Raw genomic sequence first — 14,950 nt, 5'->3', positions numbered from 1 at the left:
AATGGCTGGAAAAGAATATGACTAAATTAAAGAGTACAACAAATTTTTAAAGGAATTTCCCTAGTTAAAAATCACTCTCAACACTATGAAAGTGAATAAAGTTGAAGGAAGCATAAAATAGTGGGCCAGATTTTACAATGGAAAACATTAATTATGAAAAGCATCAATGCAACCAGAAAACTAAGCAAAAGCCACCTCCTTCCCAGCAGCATATTTCAGTTCCAGAGGGACATGTGAGGCAAATGATTCTGAAGCTATGAAGGATCCAATACTGAAGTAAAAAAATCACTGACCTGGATTAAGTTCTCATCAGTATCTCATCATGAAACAAAGAGTTTTAAACTGCTTTAGTACTTCAAATGATATGAAACCATAAAACCAGCCAGCATAGTAGGATGAGTGTGTCAATAATTATTCTTCAAATACGTGTTCTCCATTAAACCAAGAACTGCATAACAAAATTTTAATTTAGTCCCATGAGAACCTTTAAAAAAAACCTCTCAAATGGTAATATTGAACTGCTTCACCCTCACAAAGGGAGAAATGATGTGAACAAATCAAGACAAGAGGTGCTTATTTACAGGACGGTTACTGACCATTTATGCCTTGACCCTACTGAGCTTTCAATTACAGCACATCCACAGACTTTGGTGGCATCGCCTCCTTCTCTGCCTGCGACCCCTATGAATTATACCAGGCCTATAAAGACTGTGTCCATCTGCAGAAAGCAAGCAAAATTCCAGAAACCTGAAGAAACAAATTGTAGTCTGAATAAAATAAAAAAGAGTTTCTAAGTAATCTCCGATAAAGTTATTCTTAAATTTCCATCTAACCTGATTTATAGTTGCCATTAGCTATCAAGGTAATCCCTCAGGGACACCATCATGTTGCAAATGCTTTTATCTCACAGTGCAGATACTTAGTTGTAGTGGTTGGTTCACTTTGCGTGTAAATAGTCCTCTCACCTCCAGCCTGAGAAGCAGAAATAAAATTATCATGTCTATCAGCCCTTGAAGAGTGAGTGGAGCTCACTGGAAAGAGAGAGAAAGAAGCCACGGAGATTGATGCCCAACACAAGGGAGCCACAGGAGGAGCATGCTGGCTAGCAGGGCTGGCTATTTCTGCCTTGCAAGCAACATAGATAATCTATCTGAAAAGTGGTTAAAAATAACTACCATTCCCATCCCCACCTGCTCCCTCAGGACACAACCCCAGAAAAAGATTGCTCAAGCACTGCCGTGGTGGCACAAACCTCCAGAGGTTGGTGGGAAGGGCAGGAATCAAGTGATACTGCCTTTGAAAAAAACAAGTGTCCAGCATCAGTGGCTGATTCACCCTGCAGACTCCCAGCACTGACTGTCATCCTCATTGCTCCCCACTACAGTGGTCTGCCCCATCAGCTGTAGCAAGCAGCAAAACAATTTTGGGGACATGCTCATATATGTTGGAAACCTCTGACTGCAACAGGAAGGAAGCAGAAATTTTTAAAATAATGGGTAAAAGCAAAGCAATCACCATTTACAATAAGTAGTCACTGAAAAGCAGCTTAAAACAGCCCAACATGTGATTGCTGTTCAAGCGCTGTCTGGTCCCTTGAAACCCCTGTGTTCGCTGGTCCTAAAAGCGTAACTTCCACTCGAGCCCTCCTGCCCAGCACTCTCACCTACGCGGGAAGCAGCTTCCGGAGGAGACGCGCTCTCATCCATGTAGGAAACAGATTTCAGAGGATCTGCAGAGGGATGAGGCCAACAGGAACAGTGAAGACAACAGGGCAGGGAAAACAGCTGAAAGGAAGAAAGAGCATCAGGAAAGAAGTGAAAGAGGAAACAGATGCACTGGAGGGAGAAGAAAATACTGGGGAAGGGGGAAGCAAATAGAGAAGGTGAAAGTAATATAATCCAGATTGAGAGGAGAGAGCACAAGCACAGAACAAGCTGCAGAACTGAGATGAGTCAAAACAAGGGAGAAGTAGAGACAAGAAGGAAGGAAAAAAAAATTAAAAAAAAAAAAGCCCAGACCTGTCAGAGCAATACCTCTTACTAATCACAGAGCAGTCTGGGTTTCTGGGCACAACAGATGAGATCAAGCCCCCTTAGTCAAGGTAGAAAAATGTGAGAAACAGGGAAAACTGAAAAGAGGTTGTCACTAGCAGAGCTGACAGGAAAATGAAATATCCTACAGAAATCCTAACATTTCAAAATCTGCTGCTCTTTCAAATCAAGATGAAAGGCATTTTAAGTCTATTAAAGTTTAACATGACTTTACTGAAACACTGGATTTTGAGGTCAAACTCTAATGATATTCAGTACAAAACAGGAAAAGCTAAATACTACCGCGTTTCTTTTGCAAATAGTCTAAAGAATGTCTCCCAAGAATGGCATTCCTGCAAAACCTTTTGAGGACTCATTTTCCTGTAGAACTGCTCCACCACAAATTTTATCAACAACATTAGATGAAATCCCTGTTCCTCACTGGAATGAAAAAGATACATCACTCAGGAGTCATATTTCCAAACATAAATGGTTTTGCAATATATTTGTGGTCCTGCATGTTGAGCCATGAATTCTGAAAACCATTTTTAAGACTTAAGAGAGCCATTCCCCACGCCTGCCCTCCCATAGCATAGAAATGGCAATGAGTTCTGAGCCAGAAAGACCAAGTCCTTAATTAACATGACAACCACCATCAGTAGACCTACACTGAGAAACCCCACCAAAACATCAGTTCTGCCCCAAAGGGGAACATCTCAGCCTTTGTTCACTGCTAATCAGAGGCCACATGAATTCACGGCCACTGTTATACTACTGAGGGAAGAAGGATCTACTCCTCAGGCCTATTCCTAGCAAGGTGTGCTAAGAGACAATGTTACAAAATACACTCCCTCTTCTTTCAAGAGTTTTTTTAATTAGCAGTTGTTTTCTTATGTTTCTCCCATTAGCCATGGCAAACAACTTACAATTTCTTAAAAAAACAAACAACAACCAAAAAACCACCAACCAACACTCCAGGAATACTATGTCATTGTAACTGGGAATCCCACACACAACTGCGAGGATTTTTTTTTTATTTCATAATAGGTATTTTTAACACTAAAGAATAATTCACATTACCTTTGTTATTGCTAGAGCTTTGTGCTCTTGAAATAATGTGAGGCGCTATGGGGCTTACAAGATACAAAAACCTAAATTCTCAGAAAAGAGAATGCAGATAGTTTAAATTAAGCAGGTTCCCCAGGGGTCCACGAATCTGAGCAATTATAGCTGGGAAGACACACAAATTTGAAATGTGCTCCAGTCTGCTGCTCAGGAGCTTCTCGTGAAGAGCAGCTCCCCTGTTCCCAGCATAGCTCAGCCATTCCTACATCCGCACCCTCTCCCATCACCACGTCTGTATTCGCATGCAAATCACGCGGGTCCCAGTCAGCAAAGGCTTTCATCTCAGCTAATCAATTTACCAGGGTCTTCAGCAGGAAGGGAAATCTATAGGACTCTGATACAACTATAGAGGCATTCCAATAGGATTTCTGGAGTCATTTCCATAACACTTCATAAAACCTGCAACAGCACTACAAGCATTTTCTCAGGCAAAGTCCTTCTAACCAACCATATCGCTCAAAGGCATCACTGAGAACAACAAATGTGGAGTTAAACCTCAGCTTTTACAAAGATTGCCATTGGTTCAGCATACTTTACAGTGAAATCAGTGGCCTCGGCACAATCCACAGAGAAGATGCATCACCATATTCAGTGCTGCCAGCCGCAACTGCAAACTGAATGAACACAGACCCTGAATAACTTTCTCATGACTACTCGTAGTGATACACATCAAGGCACAGCAGTGGGTAAATTCACATTGCCCTCTTTGTGATGGATAAAAAGAAGATCAGGACATAACAGGGACAGGCAGAACTCAAAACAAAATGGCTTGGGTAAACCCCAGTTAGGACTCCCATAAAACCTCAGTTCATTTATACACCTGTTAAAGGCCAATTAAGGTTTTAACATATTCTCCACTTTTAAAAAATGCCCTAGGAATTCCCTAGAACCCAACAGCCCCAAGAGGACACACACATCCCCCAAACAAGCCCTTGGGGTAAGGCCCAAAAATTATTACTTCATACCAAGCATCCCAAAATGTAAGTGAGATCCACAAAAATAAGAGAAAAGGAAGGTGGGAAATCAAAGCTCAGCAGGTATTTTCAAAAATGTTTAAAAATAAGCAATTGCCAATTCAGAGAAGTATGCGACACAACCTGAAGTCCTGTGTCACTTTGTGCACACACATGGAGAGTAAACCACTAAGAGAAAGTGAAACTTAAATGTTTGCTCATGCAACTTGGTGCAGTTTAGCAAAACTGGTACTTCTGTGAAATGCAAAACTTGAGCCGCAAAGTAGCATGAAGAGGTTTTCAAAATATCTGCCTAAATACAAGTTAGGTTTTTAAAGCTTGGCACAAATCCCTTTTCAACCAACCAGACATCAACTGACCATGAACCCAAAGGCAGCAGCCTGCAAGGGCACTTCAGAGAGTCTCTTTCTATTTCAAGAGTAAAAGGAGCCACAGGCAATAGCAATAGTTTGAACATTCTCTCTGGTGTTGTCTACTTTCTACTTATTCTCCAGAAAAAACAAATTCAAAGCTTGATATACAGAGATAAGCAGGATTAACGAGTGTTTACCCTGAGTTACAGTTCACATGGTAGGACTATATCATCATCATACGTCCATCCAGAGACACCTAAAATCTGACAGGTACATTAGTGCAGTGAAGGTGTGGTCCTCCATCTACCTTTAACCTTTAAATATGGCTGGAATCAGACATATTTGCTAACAGATCCCAAGGAATTCAGAAGGAAAAATAACATGGCCATCAGCTGATATAAGGCATCACTGCTACATGGAGTAGTAGTTGGTGGAAATTTGAAGTCAATCACTGGAGCACCTAAGTTTAATTTAAATCTTGACTGCCAACATGCAAGCAAACACAAGGAATTACACAGGCTATGAGGATGCTGTCATTCTTACAGTATTAATTTAGAATGTGGACACACAAAATAATGCATTAAATGTTTTTACCATCAGATTTCCTACACAACAGTGAAGTGAAGCTGCTTTGACAGTCAAAATTTTCAAGGGTCAAGCTCTAATCATTCTGCTTTAGTTGACTGTAAGGCTTCTTTCCATGTTGAAGCTATGTGAATGTAGGAACAAGCAATGGTACAAAGTATCCTAAGTATAGATTATACTGTACATACCCTTATATAACTCAGAAACAAATAGGTAAATTTGATGGTATCAAGGATTAAAGGGCATATCTAAGGATTTTGGAAATACAAATCATCTTGTCCTGCTAAGCTTTACCAGTTAGAAATATGCTTTAAAAAATGCTTTATGTTTTGAGGTTTTTTGGAAAACATTTGATTATAGCAACAACATCAAATATACACTTTATTTGCTTCTGCACAGCAATCATACCATATTCTCGATATCATTTAAAATAACTTTCAAGTGATTTTTAGAGGGATGAAACTAGTGAAAACTAGCTAATAACAGATAACTGAATCCCTACTAACCAATTATAAAATAAAATTCTGATTGAAAGTAAAGGCAATTTACAGGCCCAAAATATTTTGGATTGTAATACAAGACAGCTGAACTTAATTTTCCTGATTACATTAGTTCATACCTGTAGGTCTGCAAGAGTGTTTTAAATAGTAGATGGGTGGCTTTTATAGAAATTGCTACGATACCACTATATTATACAATTTGTGACTAAGGTTTCACGTTCTGAATATACAAAGAATCAAATAACCTATTAATAGTCCTTCAGTGTTTCATGTTACCAAGACATTCACTATTGTCATTTAATACAGGATGAAAAAAAGGGTCATTGACTGATATTTTTCTAAAAGATATGTTCTCCCTTGACAATGTGTTGAACTGGAGCCAGTAGCATTCACTGAGCTTTGAGGGAAGATCTTTCTCCTAAATATAAAAATTCAAAACCTTACTATAAAGATGTAAGTTCAGATTGCATTTTACGTATCACAAGTGTTAGCAAACAGCTGGTATTTCATAATGCCTGAAGTCTTAAATTTGGCTTGTCAAAGCAAAATAAAACGAAAGAAAAGTAGCTCCAGATGATTGAGTAAACTGGAAAGCGCAGGAAAAAAATTAATAGCTGATTTGGCACAGTATACATTAATTCGTACTTCTCTGTGAAAGAGAATTTTTGAAATACTGAAATAACACAGTGTAACGTAGTAGAAAACATTGCTATGGAGTATTATGGAATAATATGGAAGTACTGCAACACTGTTTTGGAGCAATAAAAAGGAGAATAAAAATCAAAGGTTTTTGATGGGGTTTTTTGTTTGGTTTGGTTTTTAAAGAACTACAGATACAATTTTGTACTGGGAGGAACAAGTTCAAAAACTGGTGCCTCTATATCAAGTAAAACTTAAAGAAGATAAAATTGTCAGTGACCTAGTAAAACAATACATCTTCCTCTGTACTCAGAGATACCCGTGCAGTGCAGGGCACGAGCCAGGACTTCCCTGCCTGTGACAGGCAGTGACGCACTCAGGTCTGGACGCGAGCTCCCCTCTCCCCCGGCACACGGCCCCCGTACAGAGGGGAGCAGGCTCCAGCAGGTTTCCTTTGCAGCCACAGGCACTTGTCCTATTCCCATCTGGGTCAGCTGCCGGTCAGGGAGCCAACATCACTTCAGCAGAAAACGGTCTCTTTCCCTGCCTGCCTCTATTTTACCAATATCAAACTGTATTCTGAAAGTCCTTCCTGCCCATGCCTCTCGCCAGCCTGCTAGCTGCTGCTCCCAGTTAACCCTCTTCCCCAATGCCCACACCAGTCAAGCCCAGGCTCAGGAGCTGCCAGGTCTCCACTGGCACGGCCACGACAGACGCACCACCGCGCTCCTTTCAGGGTCCTCCCCCTCACTCCTTGCCCACCAGCAGCTGCCTTACCTTGCAGCCTTTTCCCTCCTTACCCTCTATATTTCCTTCTTTACACCTACAATGTAATGTTTACACCTACAATTTAATCAACTCTTTTGCCCTTCAGAGGAGGGGGGGGGGGGGGGGGGGAGGATGCGGGCAAGAAATCCAAGATCCTCTATCTCACCAGTGCACAAATTGTACCAACGCATTGTACTAACCCATCCTGATATGTAGTGCTGCAACCTCGTAAATAACCTCCTGGACCTCACAGTCCTAAGGCAGTATGTTATAACTGAGAACGGCATGTCATCATTAAATGATAATGCCATCATCATTAAAGAATAACACAGCATATCCAAGACTGGTTTTCTATGTTTATCTGGGGATAAATCTTAAATTATTTTTCCTGTCCTCTCTCAAAATCCCTGTCTTGCTTGCTGACACCCCCTTCAATCCAGCTCCCCAACTTTTCCTGACCATTCTCTCTAGTTCATATTTGTTTCTTTTGATGGTTTCCTCCTACTTCTTATACTTTCTTCTTATATATCCTTCTCTCTCCCCTTGAGCCCTTTTGATTTATGAGTTTCTTTTCATAAGCAGTCCTTCAACTTGCCGCTATCACAGGTCTCCCACCTTTGTCAGACAAGGCTCAGAAAATAACTTGGCTTCTCCCACACGACACAGCAGCATGCCGCACACAGACATTAATTTAAATTATCCACTGCTGGCACACACTATAGCCTCTGTGAGAAACCAGTACGAATATTTTTCCTGTTAATGCATTAGACAGCTTCCAGCACACTAAAATTTTGTGCAGGAGAGGACATTTGAGACAGTTCCTGGCAAGATACATATGCTGCATTTAACAACTGTATGATAAATATAGCTTTAGTATGTAGCTATATTATAGTATGTAAAATAAGCTTTACAATACACTACAAATGCAGTTTTCCCTTCCCGCCCAACTAAAAGAATCAATGTGAATCAAAAAAAAAAAATCATTACATCAGTTTTCAATATTATTTTCTCCATCTTCTTAAGGTAAGAAGAATTACCTAGAAAAAATGGGTCACTACTTTTTCGTCAGTTGCTTTTCCTAGCACAAAGCATAGAGGTCATGGTAGGGTTTTGCTTTGAACAAGTATTTGTTCAAAATACTTTACCAAGTCCAACATGTTTAAGATATGCATATGTATACATAACATACATATGGATAAATACATCTTTTATGGGATACATCTTAGGGATATATCTTATGGACAATGCAGCGTTCATTTAGATGAATCATGGAAATAAAGTTAAACACGGTAAAGACGTTTAGTGGATTGAAGTACCAGCAAGTAAGCAAAGAGATTGAAAAAAACTGAAAAGTCAAAAAAATATTTTTAAAACAATTACATTGAATATACACAGTCAGTTTTAAATAATTCAAAAAGATGGGGGTTTTTTTGCACACATCTCTTCTTTCTACACCCTTATAAAAATTGAACCAGTTCCCAAACTCTTGTTCAAGCCCAAGAAGTTTTGCAGTTTCAGAAAAACTGTATTAATCTAAATATATCTTTGTGGTACTTCCTTAACTCACTAACCCAGCACCTAACATAACAAGCAAACACGGAATAAGAGTTATTTTGCACACCAGTTCTCTCAAAGATCTCTCTACCCAAGGAAAACAGATTACCGATACCCCGTGACTCCTGGGAAGGGCCACAAGCACCACTCCAAATCCTTTTGTTTTCTCATTCAGCTCATCTGGCCCCTGCTAAGATCCCAGACCTAAATCACATCCTCATGCACAGAGGTCAGCACATCCACTCACATCCCACTCTCTCTTTTCGATAATGCGCAGAGTCAAGAGACAAGTCCCATTTCCTCCTTTGCAGAGCCACGTGGCACACGAAGTTTGATACCCTGACATTTGGCATGCTCTCCTAGGCTAAAATTTGGAAGGAAAAAAATCAAGCGCCATGGCTGTGGGGAGGCACGCATGGGGGAAAGCAGGGGGGAGCGTACCCACCTGCGGGAAGCCTGCAGAGGTGGCATACACGCTCACCAAGTTAGGGGCTGATCATGGTTATCATGTGTGGGGGATGGGGAAGCTCCAAGCCAAGGGCAGGATCAGAGGAAATGGAAAGGTATGTCTCTCGGCACACCCACATCCTGAGGCTACCTGATACCACTCTAACCAAGAAAAATAAACTCCTGCTCAAAAGCTCAGCTGCCACACCAAAATATAACGTGGATGACAAAGATAATGAACTTCCTTTGTACTACATGGTCACACCAAAAAAAGTGACTCCCTAAAATTAGAAAACATTTGAACTTTTTATACAAAGTGAGGGATATTTTGTTTATTTTTATTAGAATAATAGGAAACAGTTATTTTTAATATTTAATCTATGTCAACATCCCCTTTAGTAAACTCCCATGCCAGTATTGCATTAAGTGCAGCCTTCCTGTTTAGCAATCTCTCATAAGTTAACTAAATGCCTTGCAAAAACCATTTCAAAACTAATTTGCAAAGTATTAAAGATAAAAGATAAGCATTAAACAGATGACATCATCTGCAAATCCAGCGTAATCCATTGGTTTAGGTTTTATATTTCTGGTGATAAATTATTTAAGTTCTTGTATGATTATGATTAAACATTAGGATTAGTACTCTCTGTTATGGATCACTTCTATTTTTATTATTTTCACCAGTCTACATTAGCCAAGAGGCAGCATCTGAGGAAACTGAATTGCTACAGCGAACAGCTCCCATGAAGACACAGGCGCTGAGCTGCAGTGCTCCATCCTCCGTCTCACTGTCACCAGGCACCGGTGCTACACTTCAGCGGAAACCCTGCAACGCACCAGCATACCAGTCGCATCTCTGCAATTCATTTAGCACATCCCCTCTTCCAGCTCCATTCCCAGGAGCTGCAAGGTGTAGTGCTTCTTCACATGGTGCCTGCAATAAGACCACTTTCACAACGCCAACTCTCAAGTCTGATCCAGGCAGACTCCCCTACAGTTAAAGGCCAAAACACATTATTTGATCCGCCTTTCAAATTTCCTTTCCTGATGGCACATGCACTGGTTGAAAATAACAACTAACATTGCTAGCTCGTGGGAGTTCAAACAGCAAAGTGTTTTTGGGCCTTGACACAAGAGCTCTTAATAGAGCCAACACTCTCCTGTTCTGTTCAGTCACAGTGAAAAAAACCTGGAAATGAATGTCCCTGAACCCAACAGTTTCCAATCTCATACAAAGCCCATGTGTAATTTTTCACAGGGGACCTAGCTCTAAGACATGCCAGCTTCTCAGACAAGAGTTAGGCAGCATTCAGCTGGCAACCCAGAGGTGGAAGATTCATTGGCAAAGGGACAACACTGCTCGTCCTTTATATATGCAAAGTTTATACTTTTATATCCGAGGCTTACTTTCTGGAAAGCGTAACTGACTCAATCAGCTTCTGTTCTTCAAAGGACAACTTCCACTAACCAAATACAAATATTTTCATAAACATACAGAAATGCAGATGAAAACAGCAGGCATTCAAATAGCTTCTAAACCCAATGTTTTGCAATCTAAAACCACTGAGACATTTCTCTTTCACAGGCATTGTTATCTCCAAAAAGGTAGGGGGGCTGAATCCACGGATTTCAAATGCATAAAACAGCCCATCCACAAGAACAGCTGTGACACAAGGTGCGTGGCTGGTGGTGGGACAAAGGCATGCAGCTCCCCATGCTAGCCAGCCTGTAAAAGAGAACATACCCGCTGCCATTTGGTCAAACACGTGTTTGTGTTGCAATGCTGAGCATCACCAGTCTCAGTTTCTATTCCTGCTCCAAGAGCCAGCAGCAGTCGGGTGCTTACACAGCAAAGCAACAGTGCTCCTGTTTGACTGAACGAGGCTCCAACAAAAAGTGGCATCTGAAGCAGCAGCATCCGTCACAACCCCTCTACACTTTTGATGCAGCTTTTAAGGGGTTACCAAGGTCTACTGAGGAAAGCTGATGAGCATCACTGACGTCTGACCTGCCACGTTCATTCTGAAAAGATAAATATGTAACAAAATGGCAGAGACTTGACTCTCTTATGTCAGAGGCCTGACATCTACTCCCAGGTCTGCCCGAGGCACCATCTCTCACTTTCCTGTTCCTTGCCGCTGCTGCATGTATAACTAGCCTCCAAGACATGAAAACTTGGTTCGTAGAGAAAGGCCTGACAAATGTCAACAGCAGTTCAGAGACAAGGCTAAAATCACGCAGCCTGCCTTCCACGAGGCCCATTCACGAAGCCTTCATCCACCCTTCTCATTCTCTGTTTTTATTGCTCAAAAACTGTGTGATAAGAATCCCCTGAGCCATTCTAAGATTTGCGGCAGAAAACAACATCAGATTAGGGAGTACGGGAGCTGCAGGTTGATTCTAGAAGATGACAGATAAGGGGCCACATGAGGTTCAAACGGTTCAGCTAAGTGGTACAGACACAGCAGCATGTTCAGGCAGACTGTGCAGTCAGCAGCCAAGACAACTTCCATACTAATGCCAACTCTGCTCTGGCACCCCATGCCTCCAACGTCTCCAAATCCCTACCCCACAAGGAACAGGAGAGTTAGCTAGTGTTTCTACAAGACCCTGAAATCCTATGATGCAGCGAATGTATTAGTTTACTGACAAGTATTATTCTGACAGAACTCATGATTTAGGGCTCAGCTATGCAGACTTCAAGTAGATCTCACCAAATGAATAATCTTCAAGCCTCTGAGACTTCAGTGTAAGTTATTGCTAAGTGCTCTTTACAGTCTTAGCAGCAAACTGCAAGCAACTTGCAGAATTTCAACGTACTACGTTTTTAATAACAATTTCTGGAATTTTCACTGAGTGATCCTTTCCAGCAGAAAGTGTCTCCTCCAAGAGGCTTTTCATTAAACCCCGCAGAACCTCACCAAGACGGCCAAGTCTTGATCTTGCAGAAAGCAAAGGTAACATTCCCAATAAATTTAATGCTGTGTAGAGTTATCCATTATAGGTTTTGATCCAGCAATAGTTCCCCTTATTTCAAGGGTGAAATCAGCGTAGGGCAGAAATGCACCACTGGAGAGAGTGGTCTGCAGCACCGTGGAGTGCAGGCTCCTCAGGCATACAGCAGACACGCAGACACACAGACAAGGAGGCAATTGTCGTAGCTGTGAAACAATTCCAGTAGCTATATTATACACATATAAAGCTCAAGTTCAAAATATGCATTATAAGTAATCCAAGATCTACAATTATAATCCACAGTTCAAACGCACTTAGAGAAATAAATATTAACCTTGATTCCCCAACCTGCTCTAAGAAAGAAGATAGCAGAGCATTTTGATACTCATTTTTAGTAGACAGAAGGAGATCACCATGGTTTTAATTCATCAAAAATAAAATTAAGTAATATTGGTCCAGACAAGAAACGTTAATCTCTAATTGAAGTTGATTCAATGAGTTAGCTACCCAGAAAATACTGTGTAATATCATGAGGACACCTTTCCAGTTCATTAAAAAAAAAGAGAATCTTTTGTTGCCATACTTCTTACCCATTATAAGCAGGGCAAGAAACCATTTCCAACAGTTCATATGCAAAGTATTTATAGTTCTGCAAGCTAAACTGAAAAAGGGTCAGTTTGGAAGCAATCAGTCTAACTGTAATGAAAACATAAACCAGGGCTCCGGTACAGTTTAGCAAGTCCTCAAACGCTCACAGAGTTTGAATGGTGCAGAGAGAACTTATCTGGATTTCCTCCACTCAGAGGAGCCCACCCTCTGCACCCCTCCATCACTCAGATAACGTATTGCCTCTGCGTAGGCAATTCAAGCAGGCACTCGAGCTCTCAAGTACGCGGGGATCGCCTTTATACTATTCACATCTAGTACAAGGGTCTGGGAGTTTTCATTCTGACCAGTTGAAATATACCTGATACTTTTTTCCCCTTTTTGCAATGTAGGCTTACAGAAAATGTCCCCTTGGTAGTAAAACATAGCTGCTAAAAAAAGGAATTAAAAAGAAAGAAAATAACTGGCTTTGTGAGTAAACATGGACAAAGAACATTCCTCACAAAGTATAATTCACTAGCCCTGCTTTTTGGCAGTGTCCTGAACACCAGTGGCAAGGCTCACTCCTACAAATCTAAAACAGAATCATAACACTGAAATGTTACAATGTACCCATTTCTCAATGTTTCAAAACACATGAAAGGCTCAGAAGTTTAGTTTCCTTTCAGACAACATCTGCTTGGCTGCCACCCTCTCTGCAGAGGCATAGGTGTACGTGAAGCTGTGACAGGAAGTCATGTATATATAGAACCTCTTCTCATTGAATTATTAATATAATCTTATCTCGAGATCTGAAACCAGCTTTATGAGGCACAGCAACAAAACATCAGTCCCAAGTAAAAAATGCATTTAAAAGGGGATGAATTTGGAATTACGTTTCATTATTATTTAACCAAAATTTCAGTTTAAAAAGCTAAATATAAAAGAGTCTAAAGAAAAAAAGTACTAAAACACAGGCAGCCAGCTATCAAGAACACGATTTCTCTTTACTAATCGCTCTTTAACGTTCAGCTTCACAGGTCGCAGCAGTAGATGCAAAGGCCAGCTGACAAGTGTCGCTCCTCTCGCCCCCTTCCCTCCCGGCCTCCCCTTCCCCTCCTGCCCCCTGCCCATGCCTCCGCCGGACAAGGCTGGCTCCGCTCCCTCAGCCACGCCGTCCCTGCTCCTTCCCTCCGTCCTCGCTTCCCAAGCTCCCGGTCCCTTCGCCCTCCGTCCCCCTCACGGACCTAGGTAAATCCAGAAAAACTAGAAGCAAGAGGTCAATTCGTGTTGTAAACTGCTCGCATTAAATATTAACGTACGCAGAAATGTTAAACTGCTGGCTCCGGGACTACTGCAGGGAACTTCTCCTCAGCACAGCCGCCCCGATGTGAGGGGCCCGTGCGGGTCCCGGCGGGGGGGGGGGCTCTGCGGGCTCCCGCCCAAACCGCCTCCCGCTGCAGGCAACGAGCCCTCGAGGAGGTTTTGGGAGCCGCCAGCTCGGAGCTTCGGTCGCGCCCTCTCCCACCGCCCGGGACGCGCCGAGCCCGCGGGCCGGGCGGCCGCACCGCGCGGGGAAGGAGCCCGGCGGGGGCTGCCCCGCTGCGGGGCCGCTCCGGGTCAGACCCGCCGCGGATCGAGCCCCCCCCGCAGCGGCGGCGGGGACCTGCGCCGGGCGCGGAGGCTCCGGGCAGGAGACAGGCGGCAGCCGCGTCCAGCTTCCCGTACGCCGCGGTTCCCGCTCCGCGCCCGCGGGGCCGCTCCGCGCCGCCAGGAGCCGCAGACAAAGAACGCGGAGACCCCACGCGCGGCGCGGGGCGCCGCGGACACACGCGCGCGGGCAGAGAGGGGCGCGGGGGGCGCGGCGGCTCCGCGGTCGCACCTGGGACATCTGCGGGCGCAGGTTGATCTCCTTGAGGTTGATGGAGTGGCTGCGCAGGTTGTTGAGGAGCTGGCAGAGCAGGACGCCGTCGCGCAGCGTCTGCGCCAGGTCGAAGACCTGGGCCGTGTCCCAGGTCACCCGGTGGTTGGGCGGCAGCACCTTGCAGCTGATCAGCCACTGCCCGCACTGCTTCCAGGGCTCCATCCCCGCCACCGCGCCGCGATGCTGCGGCCGCGGCGGCCCCTGCTGCGCCCTCCCGCCGCCGGCGCCGCTACCGCGGCCGGCCCGGCCCGCCCCGCCCCCGTGTCCGCGCCCGCCCCGGAGGCGGGGCCCGCCCGCCCCCCGCCCCGGCGGCCGCCCTCAGTGCGCCCGCACCCGGTACCTGGCCCCGCGCCTCCGCGGGCGGCCCCGCTTGCGGGGCGCAGCCCCGCCGGCCTCCAGCCCGCCCCGGGCAGCTCTGGAAGGCCGGTCTGTGAAGGGAGGGGCTGCTCGCGTTCGCTCTCGCAGCACACCTGCGATGGCAGAAAGGGAGCGCCTGCGGTGTACCAGACGC

At 43.9% G+C, this 14,950-nt stretch overlaps 1 protein-coding gene across 1 annotated transcript in view; it reads right to left on the bottom strand.

Annotated features, from left to right (window-relative positions):
* VAV3 (vav guanine nucleotide exchange factor 3) overlaps positions 1-14,674 on the bottom strand; it is a 176,301-nt gene extending 161,627 nt beyond the window's left edge. The window contains exon 1 of the mRNA XM_075508217.1: positions 14,398-14,674. Coding sequence (XP_075364332.1) covers positions 14,398-14,601 — 204 coding nt within the window. The 5' untranslated portion in view covers positions 14,602-14,674. The remainder of the gene's footprint in view (positions 1-14,397) is intronic.
* Between the last annotated feature and the right edge of the window lie 276 nt (positions 14,675-14,950).

Source organism: Mycteria americana, chromosome 7 (assembly GCF_035582795.1).
Source record: "Mycteria americana isolate JAX WOST 10 ecotype Jacksonville Zoo and Gardens chromosome 7, USCA_MyAme_1.0, whole genome shotgun sequence".
NCBI lineage: Eukaryota > Metazoa > Chordata > Aves > Ciconiiformes > Ciconiidae > Mycteria > Mycteria americana.
This window is presented reverse-complemented; position numbering and strand designations above follow the sequence as displayed.